A 25380-nucleotide genomic window follows, 5' to 3' on the forward strand; every position below is an offset into this window, starting at 1 on the left:
AATGCAGCCTACCAAAATACTCAATGGTAGAAAGAGTACTGAAAAATCATACTGAAGTAAAAGTAAAAGAATGTAAAATGTAGTGCAAGTAGAGTATCTGTTGTAAATATTACTCAAAGTATTAGTAAAGTAGTTCTTTTAAAAGTGCTCATGAGTAGTGAGGAGTTACACTGTGAAATGTTGATGCGTTTACATGCAGTTTGTGCATGTATGTGTGTGTAAACCTTCTGTAGTGCACTTAGTGACTTTTAGAGCCATTTGATGCTTTCAGAGAACATAGAGTAGGCATCTGTCATCTTATCAGTGGCATGCAGTCTCTGGGTGATTGTAAAGATTTTGGACATCTACTTAAACACTTTCTAAAAATGTCTTTAAATTGTTCATAAGGGTGCAAAATTATTATTAAAATTTGATTGGACAGAAATCGCAGGACTGATTTTTCTACTTTAGCCAATCCACATTGAAAAAAATTAAGTAATGACTGCAGGCTGAAGGAAAATAGTGGAGTAAAAATACCAATACTACACAAAAAATGTACTCAAGGGAAAGTGAAAGTACACATTTTAAAACTACTCAGTAAATTACTTTTTTTCTGAGAAAAACTACTCAAGTACATTAGTCTGAGTATTTGAAATTTGTTACTTTACACCAATGGAAATACTTCCATGGGTTTTGCTGTTGTAACATAAAATTGAGTCCACAAATTAAAGCAATACCATGACCAATTTATTATGCAAATAAAATGTGGGGTCAAAGATAGACAAATCTTTGGTGTCTAAATCAAATTAAATTACTTTTACAAAAGTGATTGTGTTATGCATAGAAAGCATATAAAATGCAAACAAAGTGTCTACTTTAATATTTCAAATTCCATTTTTTGAAAGTAAAATGTCCCATTGTCATTCAGAGCAATATATATATTTTTTTGTATAATTCAAGGGTGCCCATCATTTTCGTATGAAGGGCCAAAAAACAAATCTCACTGATAGCCGTGGGCTGAAGATAAATATACCAAATTATTTTACATTAAAGTTGCCAAGGGTAATGTCCTAATTCATATGATTTTTTTCATAATATTAAAAAAATAAATACAAAACGTTACTTAGAATCGTATTAACTAATGCAGTAAAACTATTTAAATAATAACCTATTCCAATAAAAACATGAGCAATCATAGTTATAACACAGTGGAATTCAGTGCTGTATACACTAGTTAAGCAGAATCTGCCTTTGCCATAATTTACTTACCAAAGTCTCTGTATTGTTGTCGCATGTACATTTCAAACAAAATCAGATTAATTTACACCTTTTAAATTGAAACATTTAATTTTAAATAGCTTTTTTTGTAGCTTAACAATAAAACAAACAAATAAAAGGGTATATTAAATTTGAAAAGACAATCTCTAAACCATTCTCAGATGGGATGGTGGGCCAAATCAAAGATTACTATGGGCCAACTTATTTTTAGTGATTGCATCTTGCTGATAATGGGTAAAACCCTGTGGTTTTAAAGTACACTGGGAAAAGTTTTCAAATTATACTTAGTATTTTTGCCCTGTGCAGTTTTCATTAAAAAGAGTATTTTACACTAGTATGTCATTAAATGATTTTTGTTTGAAACATCTTTCATAAGAATTTTGTTATATAAATAATTATTCTTATTATAGTATTAGTTATATTATAAATTAATAGCAATACTAGATTAATATTTAAAACACTGTAAAGCACTCATCAACTTTGTAAAGTGTTATAATGTACTGTAAGTGTATAATATATGCAAGCTAGAGATAGGGAGTAGGCATGGCCAGTATATGATTCTGACGGTATGATAACCATGGGTAAAACATCACTGTTTCACGGTATCGTGATTACTACTCTAAAATATATATTTTTTTAATGTCTGGGTAAAAAACTAAAAAGTTTTTTCCCGTTGTACACAATATATTTTATTTTCAGAAACACTTAAAATATTTTGGACCAGTAAACATGTGAAATCATTGACTTCTGCTGTCTTCATTAGTTTCAAAAACAGATTTCTTTACAATTACAAATGACATCGTTTCTGCTGGAGATACTGTTTGCCTAAAAAATAATGAAAAAACAATCTTACATATACTTTAGGAACAGTATAGCAAAAACATTTGGTGCTTTTCAAAACTTTTCAAAACCACGATATACCTTGAAAATGGTTACTGTCCCATGCCTATAGGGAGAACCTACAGTATAATACACACTTTTAGGGATTTTAACTGTACCTAAACCCTCATTTTTGTTTTATTTATCTTTAGCCGCCCTTCAGCCAAGAGACTGTAAAGAGATGGAATGCATATTGTTCTCACATAAAGCTGAAAGCATTTTTACAGTGTACATGCTCATCTCACATTCACTGTCTTTTTTCCATTCAAAGGTTCTGGTTATCGTCATCATGTGTTAGCAGTAAAGCAGTGACAGCAGGACAGTGGAGATGTTCATCAGCCCAAAGACCTTGTTAACATGTTTCTGGTTGCAGATACATCTGACCTGTGCCCAAAAAACATGCCCTACCATCCAACAAATGAATGTAAACTTTTCTGTGACCTACCCAGTCTACTTTTTCCAAACCACCAATGCCATACAGAACATAGTTTTTAATGAATATTTTGATGAAGTTTATGTGGCCTCTCAAAATGTAGTTGAAGCCTTGGACAAAAATCTTACCAAACTATGGGAATTAAAAACGGGACCAGTTGGCAGTCCAGATTGTCAGACGTGTAACTGTGATATTGAGAACGAACCGGGAACATCATTGGACACTGATAACCAAGTTCTTGTTTTGGAGCCTCAGCAGCATCTGGACTTCCTGTACATCTGTGGGAGCACCCAGTATGGAGTCTGTAACATGCTTGAACTTGATAAAGGCAACATAGCCTCTAGCCCCGAATGTTTATTTAATAAAAAAGCCAACTCACCCTCGGATTGTCCAGACTGCGTTGCCAGTCCTCTGGGAACGAAGGTCACTGTGGTAGACGAGGGTTATTCAACATACTTCTTCACAGCAGCCACCGTCAACAGCACCATTGCTGGGTCTTTCGGCAAACACTCACTTTCTATCCGTCGCTTGCTTAACACAGAAAATGGTTTCCATGATGTGAAGAATCTGACCGTTCTTCCCAAATTCCAGGATGTATTTACAATTGACTACATCTATACATTTTCCACAACGGAATATGTTTATTTCTTATCTGTGCAATGGGAGAGTCTAATGAAACCAAATGCGAAGTTGCAGACTCATCTTGGGCGTCTGCCGATTAAGGACAGCGAGCTTTGGATGTACAGGGAAATTATTCTGGAGTGCCGCTTCGAGCCCAAACGCAGGAGAAGGAGCTTCAGGGATGTTGTTTATAATTCGGTTCAAGCTGCTCACTTCAGTACAGCTGGCAAGGAGCTTGCTGATGATCTGGGAGTGAGGATAGACAGCCCGATACTGTATGGAGTGTTCGCTGTGACGGATCAAAAGGGAAATCCAATGAGACAGTCTGCCTTGTGCGCTTTTCCATTAGACTATGTGAACAGTGCCATTGAAAAGGGGGTAGACGCCTGCTGTTCAAGTTTGACAGAGCAGATCCCAAGGGGATTGTGCCATTTCCAGTCCTGTGAAATGTGCCCAGTTGAGGTAAGTTTGCATTTTTCACTGCTTCTTTATGACAGTTTAAAACTCTTCTGTAATGAGGGAGGTTGACAACAATGGCCAGATCCAAATGCAGCTTTTATTACAATCGTCAGGCAGGCAGGGTTCAAACAGGGACAGACAGTAGCATGTAGATAATCCAACACAGGCTCATTTTGAAAACAGCTCAATATATGTTTCTGGATATCGCAAATTAATTAGCCAGAAGTACGTATGGCTGCATTTCGTCTTTAAAACAAACACACCTTTTCACACTTACCAGCTGACTGCTTATCTCCATATGGACGGCTTTCAAGCAGTACCAGTTTGTCCAGTTAGCTCAACGTGTACATTGGCGGACTGAAGACACAGAGAGGAGTTGACCACAACGACGGGGTTCAAGTCTGGCAAAGAATGGACCAGAAAATGGGTAAGACAAAAACAGAAGCCAAAAAATAAAATAAACAAGTAAAAAAACAGGATGAGAATGTGGTAAAATCTGAAAACATGGTAAAAACCCGACAAGGGCTTTTTTTTTACTGCATTGCTGTTTAAAACTGTCGGTTGGGTTTTGGGAAGTGGGTGGACGGGTCAATCTGTGTTTTTTAAAAACACTATAGGTTGGGTTTAGGGAAGAAAATCAGTCAGTTGATCGGTCAGTCAGTTAGTCAGTCAGTCAGTCTGTCAGTCTAAAGCGGCCTCTGGTGGATTTACGCGAGAACAGCATGGGCAATTGGCACTCATGAGAGAAATTTGACATCTCAAAAAGCCTGCACAGCGGCCTCTGGTGGACTCGCTAAAACAAAAACAGCAAAAAATTTACTTCTGGGACATATTAGGCAAATGTATATAGAGGTACATTTTCAGAATGAGCCTGGGTTGAGATAATCCATAGAGTGGTCGATTTAACAGGAATGGTCAAGGCAGGTGGCAAAACAAACATAAACAGTGAAACAAACAATAAACGCATACATAATGCACACTACAGTAACAAGACTCAGCCAAGATGTGTGTGTGAGAGGTGTGCATATAGTCTATGCTAGCAGTCGTGATGAGCTTCAGCTGGGTGTGTGTTATGAAGGTGTGACCTGGAACTGGTGTGTGACTGCAGGGCATAAAGGGATTTGTAGTGCAGTTCAGTGGCAGATGTGTGTACAGTGTCGTCCATTGTCTCCAGTGTCTGTACTTGGTGAACGTGAGAGCTCCCTAACAGTTCATTAAATATATGCTTGCATTCAAAACATTGAGTCTATCGCTTTTATTAATATTGATCACTGATTTGTACGTCATCGCTCTACATATCAGATTTTCTGTCCAATTTGAAGAGTCACTTCCACCAAATTATGAACAGATACTGAAATCTATATATCCAGCTTATTTTGGGGTCATTTTCCAAGTTACAGACTTAAGTTAAAACTAGTTTTGCTCTTTGCAGTGCAATATCTGATAAAATTTTCATCAGTTATGACACATTCGATATCCTAGTCCCTACTTTGAATCAGTCACAGGCAGACGTTAAACTTCATTAAATGATTTTATTGTACAACAAGGAATATCCTTATTTTTTTATTTGTTTTTGCCATTTTTGCTTTTATTTGAAAGGACAGTTGGTTGACAGGAAGTGAAGTGGGAGAGAGTGGGGGTAGGATCAGGAAAGGTCCATGAGCCAAGATTTGAACTTGTGATACCCGGAGTGCTGCCACACCATATGTCAACGCACTAACCACTGGGCTATTGTGCCAACCAGGCAATGAATTTCAACAGAATATATTTATCCATTTCTCATTGAATATTTAAGCAAAAGCATTTATTGTACAGTTATATTCATTTAAATAAGAGTTTGGTCACCTAACATTTTTAGAAATAGAAAGATAATATATACAAGCAAGTTATTTCAAGTTATTTCTAAATTTGTTATATTTCTCTAGATTGTTCCTGTTTTGTAAAAAAAAAAATTTTAAATTGTATCTATATTTATTTTATCTATATTTTATTTTATATTTATATTTTATTTTTAACATATTACTTTGGTCCAATCATTTTTGTACTGTGATCTTAAGTCTTTTTAAATATACATTTTCTCTGCGCCGATAGCCTAATAAAGATTTGTGCATTGATACATACTGTAGCATCGAGGTGCTCACATTGACGGTGAGTTTGATTTCGGCTCGAGATTCTTTGTTGATCCTTCTCTATCTCTGCTCCCCACACTTTCCGGTCTGTAAATCTCCACTGTCCTATCACAATAAATGTGAAAATCACTAAAAAAAGGTTTTTAAAAAAACCCCCAAATGAATTCATTTTCAAAAGGCGTGTACTCATTCATGCTGAGCACTGTATATATCCATAGTTATGCTGTGAAGAGCAGTGAAGGATTTTCTCATTTTTATTGTGATTCATTTTTTATCATTTAAAACATAATCAACCATGTTAACGTCAATTTAGAAATAATGTAACAAATCTGATTGTTCAAATGCAATATACCACTAAAGAGAACTGCGGGTCCTGATTGCTGTCTGGCAGTCATCTGTCTCTGCATGTGCTTTGGCTGTGTGTCAGTCAACACAAGTAACTTACTGAAATATTTTCATGAATATTGCAAATGATTTTTTCTACCATCAGGCACATTCCACACCGATCAAAACCATCACACACACAAAATAAAATTATTCACTTTTTTGTACAAACCAAAACATCAGATGAAATTAGTTTATATTTTATTTACAATAAAACATTACATTTTTACATATGGTACAGATACTTTATTTATATGCATCAGTCTTGTGTCAATTCTAGCACCCCCCCCCCCCCCAATACACAACAACTCAAACTGTGTGTGCCTCACACAGGTGAATGGGCTTTACAGACCACTTGTAGAAAACCCACTCTTTCATCTAACTGACACTGCACCAGTTTTTGCACATTTTCACCTGACATGTTCTCAGACACACAAACACACACACACACACACACACACACACACACACACACACACGCTACCATGCATTTATGAAATGTGCATCACACGTGGGTGGGTTTGACAAACCACCTGTAGAAACACACTTCACTCCCCTCTCTCTCTCTCAAAAAAAAAAACACTCTCTAGCTTTTAATTCACTGAGCACTAACAGTTCCTTATATATTTAGCTCTTCTTGTCCGTTCTGCCTCTTCATTTTGACTTGCTGAATGTCTCCTCAAATATAAGTTGCTTTGTAAGCATCTGACAAATGAAAATGTAAATGTCATGCACATCAACCTTACTGATACATTAAATTTATGTAAAATGATTTTCAATTTGAAAGACAGTTTTGATTTACAAACAAGCCTGAATGAAATCCTCTGTAATGGTCTACTGCCATTTTATGTTTGCACCTGTAAGACTTGTCCTCATCTCGTTTTTAGTCAGATGGTTTTATGGACTTGGTCTAGTTTATATTACACAACCTGTACCTTAAAAGGAGTGGACCATAAAATAATTCATGCTAAGTGAAGCTTGCTTCAGGAAATGACTCATACAAACATTTGATTTTCGTTTAAACTTGACCGTGGACCTGGACTTGCTCAGAGTAGTCTCTATTTTGTTGTTGGATTTGTGAAGTCACTTTTTGTTTTGTAGATACCAGCCAATACAAGCTCAAACATGACCTGTAATACATCACTCGATACCTTACTGGTAGACTGAAAACTTTGTATGGTAGACGTTTGTGCTGAGCTTGGCCTTATCTCTCAGGATCTTAAATAGGCAATGAGTCAAAGCTGATAAATTCAAGAAAGTATGCACTGGCAGGATATTTAATAGTGACGTCAGCTGTTTGCTTTTAACCAATAGAATTGAGATAACGAGAAGGGTGGCTAAAATAAAACATGATTTATGGTGCAGATGTCCTGTAGTTTAAGTTTTTATATGTTATAAAATATGTCCGTTGTAAATGATGTCTGGAGGGTTTACTTGCATATATTCTTTTTGTGGTTTTCCTTTTAATAGGATAAAATCTGGTCAGGCATGTTTAGATTAAGAATCTTTTAATTACAGGGCTTGCAAAATCTAGTAGCCTGATGTCCTGGGGCTATTGTTTTTTTCAGTTGGGCTACCACTGGGCAGAGATAGATTTTGGTAGCCAGACTGAAAAAACAATAGCCATGGGATGTCTGACTGCAGATTTTCTAAACCCTGCATACTAAATAACTGTAAATAAAGATCATTTTTTTTCTGTACCAAAATACTAATGGAATGTAAGTTTTATTTTTTAAAACATTGTTCCCTCATTTGTCAGTTTTGATAATTTTAATAATTTAGTATGATCACTTATTTTTAATGTATTTTAAAAACTAAAGGTCAGCAAAATTATGTTGTTTCATTTGTATTCAAATAGGGCTGGGCGATTTGCCCTAAAATCAAAATCTCAATTATTTGAACATTTTAACTCGATTACGATTAATAAACTATTATTTTATTTATTTATAAAAAAAATTTGCCCTCATAGTTCACTGACAAGTTTTATATATCGTCTAAAGGCAACTCTCGATTATAGGTTTTGAATGTCGATTTTATATTACTTTTTGATTAATCGCCCTGCCATTTAAATATTACAATTACAAAGAATGACTGAACCCTCACTAAAAAAAGTTGAACTAATGTGTCTTTTTTATACAATTTTTATATTGGATTAAGTGAATAAGCGGTTTCGGATTTTTACCTGTTTTATTTCATTTGCAAAAAAAAAAAAAAAAGGAAAAAACAAACCCCCTGGGAAAAATGAAAGCATTAGTTTTTCCTCAAAGTTGTATTTTTTCTTTAGTCCATCCAAGTCAAAACTTCTGCATAATTTGAGGGAAATTTATCAAATTGGCTGTTTTTTTTAGGTTGGTTCAAAGCAAAGATGAGGTAAAAAAGCTAATAAAAATATTAAAAATCTATGTTGTACCAAAGTTAAAAAAAAAGTTAGTTTGTTTATAGTAAACAGTATTTTTACTTTGGTTCTTTGGTACTTTATTTTTTTTCTTGGCCACAATAAATATTTTTGATTTAAAAAAATCTAATTTTTTAAGTCTAAACATTTTAGCTGTAACAAATTTAGAATTTTTAAAAAGTTGGTTAGAAGTATTCTTTTTTTCAGTGCATAATCTGATGTATAATTTTTTCAGAAATTTTTTTTAAATGTTCACTGACGCATTTTAAAGCTCATACATTTAATATGCTTTTATGTCGGCTAATCACTATGCAAATGAGACATTTTGTATTTGACCCATGTAAAAAATAATTATAGTTGTATTAATAATTAGTTTTAATATTAAAAAAATACTTTCCTTGTTTCATTCCAAGGACAGATTCTGATAAATAAGCTGATAAACAAGCCAGCACATGATTGCTTTTATGAAGGTGGCTCCAAGATGGAGGTCAAGATTTTACAAAAGTTATCATGCAACTTCCAAGAAATTGGAAAATCGCACACATTGTACAGCATGCACTCTAGACAGCAACATCTGTTGTTTGTTCAAACTACACAATTTTGAGTAAGTAAGTTTGAGTGTTTTTTTGGCTGGGCCAACTTAATTGCTTCATGTTCAATCCACTTAAATTTGCAAAAACAAATAAGTTAATTAATTTATGATTTTTTTCAAAAACTTTTTAAAGTCTTTAAAATATGACAACCTTACTTTATTGATATCTAATGTAGATATCAATGTAGAGTAAATCTTGAAAGAGTGCACACATCTCAAAAATGCTAATTTGGTACAAGGGTTCAAGCTTTAGCAGGAAATCATTTATCATTGCCAGATGATGTCTGGAGTCTTCTGTTTACAAGTTGTTGCTTCCTTTTCTTTGAAATTACTGCCTAGGTAGAGGTTTTATGTGTCCTTCTTTACATTTGAATCTGCAAAAAAGTAAATAAAAATGGTGACAAGTAAAAAGTTTGTTTTTAAAATTATTAAATGCTACATTTAGTTATAGACAATGATATAAAGTGTATATTGATGTAATAGCTGATGTTTCCAGTTATATTGTGTCGAATTAATTTATTATGTTTGTACTTTCAAACAGCACGAAACAACACATAAATGATTGATTCATTAAATACCTTCAGTTTAATGTTTTGTTTCATTTGTTTAGAATTCAGACAGTTTGACTTGCAAAACTACTCCCACCATGGTGTCAAAGCCTTACTACAGAGTGGACTTCTTCAATGGGCAGATGAGCAATGTGCTCTTCACCTCTATTCTGGTCACCACCATTGAGACCAAAACTGTGGCCCACATCGGCACAGATCACGGAAGACTTCTGCAGGTTATTATAGCATCACTCATTCATGTAGAAACAAGTTTGTTTTCTAATAGGGTAATATTTCACCCTGATTTGAAAATTCACATTTACTCTATTTACTGACCTATATTTTATTTTAAATCAGTAAGACTCTTTGTTCATCTTTGGACCAAAAATGAAGATGATTATTGGAATCTGATAGATTATTCTACCTGGAATCAATGCCAATTCACTTAGTAATCTAGTGCTTAAAAAATGTTTGTAAAAAGATCTAAATAAACAAACACGCAACAATTAATCCAAGCAGTTTTATCTATGTTTTCTCAAGAGACATGATTCTTTCAGAAGCTTAAATGTGTCATGTGACACCCAATAATAAACTTAATTGGTTCCTGCATGTGAAGCAAGCATGCTTACACTTCCATAACCAAATATGCATATAGTGAACACTGTTCAATCATAAGTGTTTTAACCTGTTATAGAACACTCACTTTTGTGGATTTACACCTACTGTATACCTAACTTTAAATAGTAACAGTTCTTGACCCCAGTGAGCTATAAACATAAATTAGGTATCATTGGATAGAGCTTTACTATGGTCCATCTAGAAAGTTTCATGCTAAAAAATATGAAAATTTTTACATTATGAAGTAACGAGAAAGGAAATGAATATAAAAACAAATTACATCAGTTTATTATATAAAGTGATCATGTCTCTTCAGAAAATTAACTACTCAATTCATTTGTAATTATATTGGGATGCAGAGTTTTGATGCATCAGAATATAAGTCCATGATGCAAAAGTATTTTTAGAGATGTTTCAGAGGCCAATCATTCATTCCAGTCAATCTAAACATCTGCAACCACATATTTTTGGTTACTCCGATTTGCATAATCTCTTTTCCAGATGTTAAAAAGTGTGTATAAAGTTGCATTTTTTCCTCAAGTCATTTCCCAAATTTAGTCATTGTCTGAATTTTTGTTGGCTCTTTATTTTGATGGTCTACTATAAATGAATATTGCCTTTTTAAGGGAAAATTTATATATACAGTTGAAGTCAGAATTATTAGGCCCCTGAATTATTCGCCCTCCTGTTTATTTTTTTCCCTCAATTTCTGCTTAACAGAACGAAGATTTTTTCAACACATTTCTAAACATAATAGTTTTATAGTTTTATAATTAATTTTATCTTTGCCATTAGGACAGTAAATAATATTTGACTAGATATTTGATTAGGTTAACTAGGCAGGTTAGGGTAATTAGACAAGTCATTAATTATTTTCGAAAAAAATATATAGCTTAAAGGGGCTTATAATTTTGACTTTAAAATGGCTTTTAAAAAAATTCAAAACGGCTTTTATTGTTGCTGAAATAAAACGAATAATACTTTCTCCAGAAGAAAAAATATTATCAGATATATTGTGAAAATTTCCTTGCTCTGTTAAACAATTTGGGAAATAATTAAAAAAGAAAAAAAAATTGAAAGGGGGCTAATAATTCGGACTTCAACTGTATATCATAATTGTTTTACTGTGATCCTGTCATTAAATTGTATGAGTATTTCTGACACTTGGCTGACAAAAAGTCATTTACTTTTCAGATCATTCTGAGCAGATCAATCCCTGTAGTGTTTGCCAACTACTCTCTTGTTGAAGATGCACAGAAAGTGTCACGGATAGCCGCCATTCATTCATCATTAGAATCACTGCTCTTTGTTGTCGGAAACAAGGTATTTACTTTCATTTCTGTCAGCAGTGAACTGAAGGTTTAGGGCAAGACACTGCAGGTCAATGAGTAAAAAACAAACTAGCAGTCATCACCATACTTCCAAGCTTGATTACATTATAAATTGCAGATATATATTTTTGTATTACGAGTGTAATGTAATGTAATGTAAAGTGTAATGTTTATATAATGAGGTGTTTTTAATGAATTATCCATTTGCAAATATTTCTTGCACAAAAATAAGTCAGAGTTAGGAATTCTGACTTCTCTTTGTTTACATTTGATTACTCGACAGTTAAAAAAAATACTGTGAGCCACAAGAAAAAGACAAATCACTCTCTTGTGTAAACATTTCTCTCTAAAAATCTTCACAATAAAAAAAGTATAAGTATAGGTTTAAAAATCATTCAGCCACTTTCCATTTGCATCTGTCCAATATGTGTCGTTTAAACTTGTGTTTACAGCTAATAAACGTGTCTCCCAGAGGCCCAGGCTGTAGCCATTTCCTAAACTGCTCAGCGTGTTTAGCAGCCCCGAGGTTTATGGGATGTGGCTGGTGTGGTGAAGTCTGTTCCCAACAGCATCAGTGTGAAGATCAGTGGAGCGGCGACTCCTGCCCTCCTGTTATCACCCAGGTAATGCCTTGACAGTGGGGTATGATGACAATTGGGCAATAAAGGTGATTGTAAACTCTGTCTGTCTGTTAAGTTAGCATTTTTCTTAATATATGGTGAGTATATAATAATGTTAGGGCCGCTTCAAACTCATTGTAGTCATATAAGGGCAGGGCTGTGTTCACAACTGCATTATCAGTTGGACTCTCACCTCTGTCTCACACCAAATGGAAAGTTGCTTTTTGTGCTTTTTAGTATAAAAAGTGAACAAAACTAGTAAAAAATAGAGAAAATGTTCACTTAAGTTAATTAAGAGTAAAATAATAATGTGCTAGGCATTTCTTGGTGGTTAGTTTTCTCTCAAAATACTGAAATGAAGATTAATTAATGTTTCATTTGTAACAAACTAATTTTGCTCCTTTTTTTAAATAGTTTTTCCCCAGGACGGTGCCTTCAAATGGGACGAGTGAACTTATTCTTTGCGGCTGGAATTTCCAGTCAGCTTCCCGTCCTGCTATCACTCAAGAGTCTCATCAGGTCAGAGTGGGAAACAGCGACTGTACAGTTGTACCAGAGAAAACAAGTAGCTCTCTGTAAGTAACACAATTTGGGTCTCATCATCACCCTTTTAAATAGCAAATGCATGTGTGTCCATTTGTGCACCCAATGGTGTTCTGGTCTGAAAATGAGCTGTGTTTAAGGGCATTGTTGGCTATTTTTTAATATTAAAGTGGATTTGAACATGCCTTAAGTGCCCCAGTGGGTAGCACGTTCGCCTCACAGCAAGAAGATCGCTGGGTCGCTGGTTCGATCCTCGGCTCAGTTGGCGTTTCTGTGTAGAGTTTGCATGTTCTCCCTGCGTTCGCGTGGGTTTCCTCCAGGTACTTCGGTTTCCCCCACAGTCCAAAGACATGCAGTACAGGTGAATTGGGTTGGCTAAATTGACTGTAGTGTGTGTGTGTGTATGTGTATATGTTTCCCAGAGATGGGTTGCGGCTGGAAGAGCATCCGCTGCGTAAAAACTTGCTGGAAGTTGGCGGGTTATTCCGCTGTGGCGACCCCGTATTAATAAAGGGACTAAGCCGACAAGAAAATGAATGAATGAATGAACAGAAAAATAATAAATACAAATTTAAAAAAGAGAAAAATTCGAGAAAAAAAAAATACTAATAATTAAAAATTTTTACAAATTTAAATTTTGCAGGTTGTAATTTATTTTTGCAATATTTTGCTTGAATTTAATTGTATTATCTTTCAATTTCTAAATATGTTTGGTGACAAACCTAGGTAGAATTATTATTATTATTTTTTAAATATTTCACAAATGATATTTAACAGAGCATGGCATTTTTCACAGTATGTCAGATAATATCTTCGGGAGAAAGTTTTATTTGTTTTATTTTGGCTACAATAAAAGCAATAACTTGTCTAATTACCTTAACCTGCCCAGTTAACCTAAATAACCATAGTTAAGCCTTTAAATGTCACTTTAAGCTGTATAGAAGTGTCTTAAAAATCTAGACCAATATTATTTACTGTCATCATGGCAAAGATAAAGTAAATCATTTATTAGAAATGAGTTATTAAAACTATTATGCTATTATGTGTTAAAAAAAATCTTCTCTCTCTTAAACAGAAATTTGGGAAAAATAAACAAGGAGTCTAATAATTCAGGGGGGCTAATAATTCTGACTTCAACTGTACAATAATATGCACTCATCAGTAATATTTTGATAGTAGAAATTGTTCAGTTTTTGTTCATATTTTATTGTCTATTTGATATTTTGTGGTAATTTATTTAATTTTAGTCTTTTACCTTTATCTTATCTTAAAGTTAGTTTGACAGTAGCACTTCATTTCAGTTGTTGTTTTTTTCTCTGTTATTTCTATTTTATTTCAGCTTTCAGTATTTCAGGTTTATTTAATATTAACAACATTCGTGTTTTGTTATGCACATTAATTTTAATTCCTTTCTCAGGCTGGTTTGTAGGATTGTTGGAGAGGAATCAGGCCTGCATCAAAGTGTTAACATAACAATCCAAGTTAATGAAAAAAAAGCGGGAAGTGGATACTTCATCTCTGGGAAGGCTGGCATTCAAGGCTTCAGCTTTGTGGTAATTACCAAACCATTTTCAACCTTAAAATGTCCACTTGATTATGTATTTAATACAGATCTGGGGCCAGACTTACTAACAGCTTACACTAATGCCAATCCCCTTTTTAGATTTTAAAAACTACTTTCAGGAAAACGCACAACCAAATTAGCAAATTTTTGTCATTTTATTTTGGTTAAAACTTTTGCATACAGTATGAGTTTTGTTATCTGATATAACATTTATAAGAAAACAGTCTTCTTAATAAATTCTAAAGCCAATTTTGTGCCGAATATGCTACTTTCTTTAGTAAATTTTAGTGTTATTATTAAAAGTACTTCTGATAATTAATTCGATAAGTCATAAGTTGATATTGTATCTCCCGTCAGACTCCAGAAATCACAGATATCAGTCCAAGCTTTGGACCGAAGATTGGAGGAACCCTGATCACCCTGTCTGGAAAGCATCTGGATGCAGGTGGATCCAGAACGATCAGCCTTGGAGACAGAAATTGCCCTGTTGAAAGGTTATTGTGCCAGGTTATGAAATGCACTGTTTAAAAGTTACCAGCCATGGTTTAGAAATGTTATAAGTGTAGTATTTCATTATTAAGCACATGTCCCTGAGTATTTTCCTCTTATTTCTCCATAGCGTCTCCAGCGATGGGACTTCTATTGTTTGCCGGTCTGAAGGTGTGAAGGATACTTTAGAAGTGGATGTGAAGGTTGTAATTGATGGATCAACTATTTCCTCCACAAAAACATTCAGCTACAGGGTGAATCCCGAGGTGACGGGTGTAAACCCCAACTGTGGTTTTAGAAGGTATGTCAATAATTAATATTTTTATATGTAAATATATTTATAAAAGTAGTGTGAAAGAGTGATTGAATTGTTCACTGTGTATTTTATGGTCCTGCTATAATGAAGAGGATCAAAAATTATCATCACCGGGCAGAATTTGGACTCTGTTTCCCAAGCCGTCATTAAATACAAAGGTGGCTACAAAGACCCTGTGGAAACCGTAAGACACATTTGTATTTTGATGGGGCATTTTAAAGGGATGGTTTACCCAAAAATGAAAATTCTGTCATTTACTCACCCTCTACTAGTTCCAAACATTTGTGAGATTCATTTATTCAATAAATCATTCTGTTTTTGGCTTAGTCCCTTTATTAATCTAGGGGCCTGCCACAGTGGAATGAACCGCCAACTTATCCAGCATAAGTTTTACGCACCAGATGCCCTTCCAGCTGCAACCCATCTCTGGGAAACATCCGTACACACTCATTCACACACATACACTGCAGCCAATTTAGCTTACCCAATTCATATGTACCGCATGTCTTTGAAATTGTGGGGGTACCCAGAGGAAACCCACGCAAACACAGGGAGAACATGCAAACTCCATACAGAAAAGCAAACTGACCCAGCCGAGGCTCGAACCAGCGACCTTCTTGCTCTTGCGACCTACAGCTGTGCAGCCTTCATTTCTGAGATTCTTTTATTTTATTTTGGACAGAAAGGAAGACATTTTGAAGAATGTTGAAAACTGGTAGACATTGATTTTACCAATGTTTTTTTTCCTACTATGGATGTCAATGGCTACCTGTTTCCAACATTTCTCAAATCATCATCTTTTGAGTAAAAAAGAAACTCACAAATTTTTGGAACCACTTGAAGAATAATTTTATGATAGGATTTTTTAGTTTATTTTTATTTTTGCTTTATTAAAAGCAGTTAATATGCTGTCGCTTATTGACTTATTGATTATTTTAGGTGTGTTCTGGTCAAGGAAACCCCACGCAGATGGAGTGTATGAGCCCTGTATGTGAGGAGTCAACAGGAATCCTCTCTGTAGATCTGGATGGAGCCAAAGATCTCCAGTCTCAGACTTTTACATGCCATGCTAATGGAGAACCCATCCCATTTGAAACAGAGGACCGAGTGCTGGAGCTCAGCCCAGGCCAGGATGAAGTCTCTCTGCACGTGCGTCTTCAGTTAAATATTGGTTATGTGGTATCAAAAAATGTTTGAGGGACAGTCAGAGTAAAGTGTTAGCATATATATATCTATCTATATATATATATATATATATATATATATATATATATATATATATATATATATATATATATATATATATATATATATATAGTTAGCATTACATTTTTAGCATATAAGTCTGTTAATACTAGTTTTAATACATAGAATCAGTGCTTAATTTGTGAATTGCGAGGTCCCGGAACAGATCAGGGTAACAGATACGGCAGGGTACCCGAGAATGGAGAGGTGTCGCGCATGAAAGTGTGTGTGTGTGGATGGCGGAGCGGTGTCGCAGACGAAAGTGATAAGGGCGGGGGTGTCGCGGAAGAAATCGAAAGTTAACAGCGGACGGGGAGAAAGGCGGTTGAGGAGGGGGATCGGTAAAATGAGGTGCCGGATCAGATTTCAGAGGTGCTGGATCCGGATCTGGTGTGTTACGGCACAAATTAAGCTCTGCATAAAATGTCTTAAGTGGATGATTAGAATAAAGTGAATACTCTGTAAAATATACTAAATATCATCTTTTATTTTGATTTCAGCACAAGAAACTGGCTCTGGTGTCGGGCTGCATGGAAATCATCATGACAGTTAATGGCGTGGATTGCAATGCTAAAGTTTTGGACAATGAGATCACTTGCAGGATCCCCAAAAATCTGACTATCCCCCGCCAAGGGGCGCCAGTCAAGGTTTAGATTCTGCAAACTATTAAACTCAGCTTTAAAATGTTCAAGATGACTCTGCATTTCACTGGTGATGCATTGCTCTGTCACTTTGTTGTTCTCAGGTGTTAGTGAATAGAGAAGAGCATGACATCGGTATGGTTGTAATGAAGAACAGCAACTTAATTGTGGGCGTGGTGCTGGGCATCTTAGCTGCAGTTGGTGTAGGAGCAGCTATTGTCTATGTTGCGATGGCTCAAGAGCGAAAGAAAAAGAAAGGTATGTCTGTTTTTCCCTTAATACATTTTTGTGCCAAGGACAAACAGATGATGATCTGTTCCTGTGTAAATATTTTCAAAAATCAAACAAATTACTCCACATTCATTCTGTATCATTTTAGGATTTTAATTCTTTAGTTTACATGGTGCCACTATTGTTATTGATGGAATAAGCACAATTAAATCTTGCATATATTAAATTCTAAACCACTTTCTATTATTATTACAGTATTGGATAAATTTGTGATTAAGAATTACAATAATGTTGGTATACTATAATTATTGTGCAGGGTCACTAAAACACATAGAAATGTCTCGGTATATGCATACAAATCAAACTCTCATACACTCACATTACATTTTACATCATTATATACATAGAATTACATTGCTCCAAACCAAGTATTTGATCAAACTCGAGAAAATGGCACTAAAATTGTAACATTGTGTTTACAATTGTGCTAGCTTCACTGTAAAATTGTTGTAAATTTTACAGTATCATACATTTATACAGTACATATTATACTGTATACAGTACTAGCAAGTTTGGTCGCCAGTAATAATGTAAAATTTACAGGTGCTCTGTAAGTTAACAATAACTATTGTGTTGTAAAACTACAGCACAGTTTTATTTTGTTAATTTACAGTGCACTTTTGGCATTTATACTGTAAAAATGACCAGTAATACTGTAAATTTTACAGCAATTTTTAGTGTAGAAAAAAAGACACAACTGTACATACACAAGGGGTTAAGCAAATGTTAAAGTGAAGTTTATTCATAAACTAATTTCGAGAGGATCACGTGCTTATGATTTATCACGGCCGGTCTCGCATTTGCTAATCACTATCTTCCAATCATATGAGCCCTAAGCTACTATAAATAGCCACAGTTTTCCGTTCACTTTATCTTCGTTTGGAAGAAACCCCCCTCCTCCCCTATCCTCCTCCTTTACCTCTGATTGGGCGGCACGGCGGCCCAGTGGTTAGCACTGTGAGCCCCACAGCAAGAACACTGCCAGCCCTGGTTCCACAGGACCGGTGGGTGTTTCTGTGAGGAGTTTGTATGTTCTCCCCGTGTCCGCGTGGGTTTTCCCCGGGTTCTCTGGTTTCCTCCCACCATCCAAAGACATTCAACATGCATAACAGTCAAGCTTTTGTTTAACCTCTTGTGTTCCTTTAGCTACCGCAGCAGGGGAGTTCTGAGATCCACCGAGCTCAGGCTCCCCTCTCGCTCTGCCAACGGGAGGAAGCCCCGGGCTCGAGGAGCCCTTGAGCTCGGGGCTCTCTCCCGGATCACATTTACAACTTTAGTTGAATATTTGAGAAATAAAAAACAAATATCATAATTATGTTTTTTTATTCAAATAAAAACTTGGCAAAATTATGTAATTTTAAATGTTTTAAAAATACCTCATGTTTGACTGGCAGCTGCACTTGTTGAGGTTCGACTGTCCATGCATTCAAATCGCACTACAGCAGAGAATTACGACAGATCACCTGATGGCGACTACAGAAGGGGTGAGACAAGCTAACATTGATTATTTTTTGTGAAAATATTGACCCTGGCAATATATATCATTTAAAGATAATGTTGTTCGGCTTGGTACTACTCGTCCATTTTTCAACCTACAGAAACTGTTCGTCCTGCAGGTCTGTCAGTTTCTCCATTTCATGGCTCGGGCACCACATTCACCAGTCTGCCGTATGCTGGCTCTATGGACTCTGCAGCAGCTCCTCTGATGCGCCGTCAGGTCTCCATGTCTGCTCTCCGGCCAGATCTGCTGGAGGAGGTCAAGAATGTTTTAATCTCACCCGATAAGATCAAAATCCAGCATGAACAAATCATTGGCAAAGGTGACAAGTCATCTGGGTAATATGTTGAGCAGCATGTCATCTTTCTGTTCCACATTCTAATCTTAAATCTTTCTCAGGTCATTTTGGGACAGTGTATCATGGATATCTTACTGATAGTGATAACAAAGAGACCCACTGTGCAGTCAAATCACTGAATAGTAAGTAATTTAGCACTTGTTTTAATAATTGTTGTTTTTACATTACGTTATATTATGGGTGTCACGGTTGCGCAGTGGGTAGCACGATCGCCTCAGAGCAAGAAGGTCGATGGTTCAAGCAACAGCTGGGTCAGTCCCCGTGTCCACGTGGGTTTCCTCTGGTTTCCCCCACAAGTCCAAAGACATGCAGTATAGGTGAATTTAATAAGCTAAATTGGCCGTAGTGTGTGATTGTGTTTAGATTTTTTCCAGTGATGGGTTGCAGCTGGAAGGGCATCCGCTGAGTAAAACATATGCTGGATATGTTGGCGGTTCATTCTGCTGTGGCGACCCCATATTATTAAAGGGACTAAGATGAAAAGAAAATGAATGAATATTATATTATATTATATTATATTATATTATATTATATTATATTATATTATATTATATTATATTATATTATATTATATTATATTATATTATATTATATTATATTATATTATTTTATATGGTAACACTTTACAATAAGGTTCATTAGTTAATGCTTTTAGTAACACGAACTAATCATGAACAACACATGTACAGCATTTATAAATCATAATTGAACATTTACTAATGCATTATTAACATCTAAGTCCATGCTTGTTAACATTAGTTAATGCAACATGAGTTAACATAAACTAACAATAAACTACTGTATTTTCATTTACTAACGTTAACTAACATGAACAAATACAGTAGTAAATGTATTGTTCATTGTTTGTTCATATTAGTAAATGCAATAATTAACATTAGCTAATGAACCTTATTGTAAAGTGTGACCTATTATATTATATTAAATTATATTATATTATATTATATTATATTATATTATATTATATTATATTATATTATATTATTTTATATTATATTATATTATATTATATTATATTATATTATATTATATTATATTATATTCAGTAGCTAAATAATCTAAAAAATACAAATAAAGCATTAAAAACTGAAATTTTACAAGTGAATTTAGGTATCAGACCATTTGAAAATATTGAAAAAAATATTAGTTCTTTCTTAGTCATTCTTTACCAATGCAACATGAAAGATGCTTCTCGTATATTTCTTGAAAGGGATCACCGATCTGGAGGAGGTGGAGCAGTTTTTAAGAGAGGGACTCTTTATGAAGGCCTTCCACCATTCTCACGTCCTGTCACTTTTGGGCATTGTGCTTCCCAGTGATGGACTTCCTCTGGTTATCCTGCCGTATATGAAACACGGTGATCTCCGGCATTTCATCCGCTCTCCAGAAAGGGTAAGCAAGCACATTCATTTTGTATCTTACTACCAGTTAATGTGTAAACATCGGGCTGGAAAACAACACAAAATTCATCTAAAGTGGTAGAAGTTAAATGACTCCGCTTTTATGTTAGATAACACAAACAACTGACAGTAGCTATGTTTAAACAATGCAATAAATTGGAAAAAACTCAAATAAAATGATAATAAAGTTTGAATTGGATAAAACGAAAAGTAGAAAATTAGAATGTTGTAATAAAACTTTGTAAATACTGTAATACAGTTAATGTGCATGGTTTCTTTTAAGATAAAAAATCTGCATTATTTAAACACGTACATTATTTTATGCATTTTTTTATGTTCATACACGTTTAAGGACATCACACAAAAAAGGGCTGGATGGAAAGCCAAGGTACATGTAAAATCTACATTTCTTGGCATTTGCAACTAGCCATTTTGTGTGTGATATCCCAAAATATGCATAAAAGTTTGTGGCTGTAAACAAAGCTAATGAAACATAGGAAAGAGGGGGTAAAATACAAAGAATAACAAAGAATTGAAGGACATCTGGAAACACAAATTATGGAAAAGCAATTAGCATCAGTGACTTTACAAAATGTCTACAGGAAAAGGAAGTAAACAGGCTCACAAAGTAAAAGTCCACATACAAAACAGGGAACGTGTGACAGTGTCATTGAAATACTCCAGTACTTTTTATTAGTTTGAATTAGTTTCATTGTTAATTTTAATTTAACATTTTTTTATTTCTACTAGTCCCATGACACCAAAAATATTTTTTTGACAAAAATGATTTTTGAAAAAATAAAAAGACAAAACTTGCATTTAGAAGATACTGTATAATATATACATTCAAAACTTACCATGTCTCATTTACACCGGTATGAATGATATCATACTGCACTTTAGCTTCTCTTCAGATATCATGTTCAATCAAATGCTGTCTAGAATCTGAAGCATCCTAGCTCTTACACTATTAATAGAAGCTAAAGCTGAGTTACTTGTTTATACAGCATACTCTATCTGGTGAAGGGCACATAGTGCACTATATAGGGGATAAATTATTCAATACTAAATAAATACTGTACATGTATGCTTTCCATTGGGGTAAAAGAAGTGTGGTTTTGCATTTATGTCATACAAACCACTGTAGCGCACAAACTGCTCGGGTCATGAGCAGATCATATGCACAATTTGAAGCAGACCACACAACATATTGGCTATGCTAAATTCTGTATTATAAAGCAATATGGAGAAGATTAACTAGTAAAAAGGATGGGCAGACTGTTCATTACTACAGTATCTGTCTGTGTTTGTCATAAGCAACTTTAACTGATTTGTGATAACACTCTTATTGTCAGTTTTTTTTAAAGGGGATAGGCTTTTAGGAATGCCATGTCACGTCTTCCTTTCTTAGTGGAAACCACATCAATACATTAAATAACACTTAAATCAAGGGCTTTTACTAAAAATGTATCATTCATGTTTAGAGTCCCACAGTGAAGGATCTGATTGGCTTCGGGCTTCAAGTAGCCAAAGGAATGGAGTATCTTGCAAACAAGAAGTTTGTGCACAGAGATCTTGCTGCACGCAACTGCATGTAAGTAACAGATAAAGTATGTAAACGCCAAACTAAACAAATTAATGTTTTTTTGGCTTTACAATGTTTATAGATAAATAAATCCCTTAAAACTTTACTAATCCTCTTCTGGTAGGCTGGACGAGTCATTTACAGTGAAGGTGGCTGACTTTGGCATGGCACGTGATGTCTATGATAAGGAATACTACAGCATCCAGGACAGCAAGAAAGCGAAGCTGCCAGTCAAATGGATGGCTTTAGAAAGCCTGCAGACACAGAAATTCACCACCAAATCAGATGTGGTACGTTTCAATTTGGACAATCTTTTCAAGAACACAGTTTAGAACTCAATAGATTTTTTTTCATGTGATTTTGTTTGTTACACAACGAGAAAATGTTTAAAGGGCTCATATTTTACCCCTTTTACAAGTGTCCCCAGAATGTGCCTGTTTCAGCTCAAAATACCTATCAGATCATTTATTTAACCCTGCTGAATATGTCAATTTTGGATGAAGATTACATTGCAGCTGTTTTGATGCATGTGCCTTTAAAGGGCACCTATGCTGAAAAACATCTATGTTTGGACAGACATATGTGTAGGTATAGTGTATAGACTGTCATATTTGGGGGATATAAACACACCCAGTTCTTATTTTTTCAATTTAACAACATAAAAATGGTGGACCAATTGGAGTGGTTTTGAGACCGACTGCAACTTGACATAGGAGTGCAGACACACCGCCCACCAAATTGATTGACAGCTAAATTATGTCAGTACAAGTATAAAAGAAGATGCTTCAATCCCGGTTTGTGGACATTAAATGAGGTTTATTTTGTACTTTAAGATAACAGTTATCCACACAGCCGTGGATATGAACCTGTATCCTTTCACATTTGCATGCAAAAAGCTTGCAAAGCTAAAAAAGCTAAAAGCTTGTGCACTGTCTCTGTGTGTGTGTGCACGTTAACTTTGTAATGATATTGTGTGTGACTCATCGTTGCAACTCCACAACAAATGCATCAAACACTATTGGTAAAGTTCTTACTGTAGTATTTCTCACAAACGTTAGGTGAGATCAGCTTCCTTCGTGTCTGTCTGTAGTCTGAAGCAGCCGAGGGAGGAAATTAAGGCACACTAACTGGCACGTGGAAAGGGTGGGCATGAAGGACTAGCCTTAAAGGCACAGTTCACAAAAACCTGATGGTTAGAGCTATAAAACAGAAACTTGAAATCTATAATAAATTATCTGTTGGGTGTTTTGAGCTGAAACTTTACAGACACATTCTGGAGATACAAAAGACTTCTATTAAATCTGGAAAAAGGGGTAACCTAGGTGCCCTTTAAATCCAAATGAGCGTGTACTCACATTCGTTTCGATTGTACTGTTTTTTTTTTTTTTTTTTACAAACACGCTCTGTTTTAAAAACGTTTTAATCTTGTGAAACTCATTCTTGAGGTGCAGCTGTTCACAGTGAGTTGGAACTGATCTTTTAATCCAAGTTTCTTTGCAAATCCTGTTCTGTAGACATGTTTATATGCGTTACTAAAGAGACATGTTAATACGCTGCCGTCAATCAATTTGGGGGACTGAAAAAAACTCCACTCCGTCAGGTTGCAATGGACATTAAAAACGCTGGGATTTGGATTCTATTTGAACGTCAAGAATTTTTTTAAAAGAAGATTTGTTGTTTGTATATATCACTGTAATATGACTGTGGACACACTATACCTACACAAAGTTCTACTCAAACAGCTTGATTGATATGATGCAAAATAATTTTAAGTAAATGTTTCAAATGGAGAAATTTCCATTCCCTCTGTATAATGGGCAGTCTATTCATAATACCTAGTAAGTAGGAATGAAGCAAAGACTGCAAATGATTGTTTAAATATTATATATTAAGTGTAATTTTATATATAAGTAAGTATCATTTGTATTTGTTTACCTGCAGAGGATAGGGTTTATGGCGTATTCTGTTGCTCAACACCAAAATGTTTTTGATCAGTTTTCAACACTTAATATGATGCTACTCTTTTATACAACATACATGCATACAAACAGATGCTCTTCTTCCCTGTAGTGGTCTTATGGAGTGTTGATGTGGGAGTTGTTGACGAGAGGAGCCAGTCCATATCCTGATGTGGACCCTTATGACATCACGCCTTATTTGATGCAAGGCCGTCGACTACCACAACCGCAGTATTGCTTTGATTCCCTGTAAGTCTTTTTTTGAGTTGCCTTTTTTTTTAAAGAGGATAAATCATGCCAGGCTCAGAATGTCTTTGGATTTTTACGGTTTTTACTGACATATTTCAACAACCACTGATATTTCAGTTATGGATTTAAAATTAATACAAATATGAAAGCTGAATAAATATGCATTCCATTGATGTATAGTTTGCTAGGATTGGACAAAATTTGCTAGATAAACAACTATGTAATCTGAAATCTGATTGTAAATATTAAATACTAAAGAATAAGAGATTAGCCGTTAGAGTTGTCCATATTAAGTTATTAGCAATGCATTTTACTGATCAAAAATAAAATGTTGACATCTTTACTGTAGGAAATTTATAAAATATCTTGATGGAACATTATCTATCATTAAAATACTGTATATTAGCTTAACCAATCAAAAAATGTCCATACTGAAAGATACACTACGGCTGTATAAATTTAAACACAAGCTGTAATATTGTCATCGTAAAATATTACTACAATATAAAATAACAGCGGTGTATTTGATTGATATGTTCGAATGTGAAGGGGAATGTTTGAATTTTTTTGTGACTTTCTTTAGTGTCAAATGATCCTTCAGACATCATTTTAATCTGCTGATTTAATCATCAAAAACATTCCTTTTTATTACCAATTTTGAAGAGTTTTTGTTTGTGGAACTCTTAATAAACGACCATGCAAAAGTTTAGAATTAAGAACTTAAAAAGAGAGATTTCAATACATTTATTTATCAATTTAATAGGAGAGGTAACACATTAACGTATATAGAGGTAACGTTCAATGATTGAATGTGATTATAAAGACTTTAGAAAGACAAGGAATTATCATTTCCAATACACACTTTCTAATCATTAAATAATTCTAAAAACAAATATAACGGTTTTCACAAAACTATTAAACTTAAAGACCAATAACCATCTTAAATATTTAGGCACCAG

The 25380-nt window shown here is 34.7% G+C and overlaps 1 protein-coding gene across 19 annotated transcripts in view; it reads left to right on the top strand.

Moving 5' to 3' along the window:
- Positions 1 to 25380, top strand: part of mst1ra (macrophage stimulating 1 receptor a) — a 28839-nt gene that overhangs the window by 714 nt on the left and 2745 nt on the right. For 6 of the 19 annotated variants that reach the window (XR_015494012.1, XR_015494013.1, XR_015494014.1 and 3 more), the window contains exons 2-20: positions 2408 to 3652; positions 9760 to 9933; positions 11510 to 11638; positions 12099 to 12269; positions 12681 to 12841; positions 14227 to 14362; positions 14731 to 14867; positions 14993 to 15163; positions 15269 to 15362; positions 16118 to 16327; positions 16924 to 17070; positions 17169 to 17322; positions 18750 to 18839; positions 18972 to 19175; positions 19253 to 19333; positions 20440 to 20621; positions 22114 to 22223; positions 22339 to 22504; positions 24285 to 24421. Coding sequence is in view for 8 of the 19 variants with exons in the window: in XM_087257801.1 (XP_087113927.1) it covers positions 2465 to 3652; positions 9760 to 9933; positions 11510 to 11638; positions 12099 to 12269; positions 12681 to 12841; positions 14227 to 14362; positions 14731 to 14867; positions 14993 to 15163; positions 15269 to 15362; positions 16118 to 16327; positions 16924 to 17070; positions 17169 to 17322; positions 18750 to 18839; positions 18972 to 19175; positions 19253 to 19333; positions 20440 to 20621; positions 22114 to 22223; positions 22339 to 22504; positions 24285 to 24421 (3842 nt within the window). In the remaining 11 variants the exon portion in view is untranslated. Of the gene's footprint in view, positions 1 to 2407; positions 3653 to 9759; positions 9934 to 11509; positions 11639 to 12098; positions 12270 to 12680; positions 12842 to 14226; positions 14363 to 14730; positions 14881 to 14992; positions 15164 to 15268; positions 15363 to 16117; positions 16328 to 16923; positions 17071 to 17168; positions 17323 to 18749; positions 18840 to 18953; positions 19176 to 19252; positions 19334 to 20439; positions 20622 to 22113; positions 22224 to 22338; positions 22505 to 24284; positions 24422 to 25380 lie in introns of those variants that run through there. The other 13 variants (XR_015494018.1, XR_015494019.1, XR_015494020.1 and 10 more) reach the window with 4 other exon arrangements.

This window comes from Danio rerio, chromosome 6, assembly GCF_052040795.2.
Source record: "Danio rerio strain M-AB ecotype USA chromosome 6, GRCz13ab, whole genome shotgun sequence".
Lineage (NCBI taxonomy): Eukaryota > Metazoa > Chordata > Actinopteri > Cypriniformes > Danionidae > Danio > Danio rerio.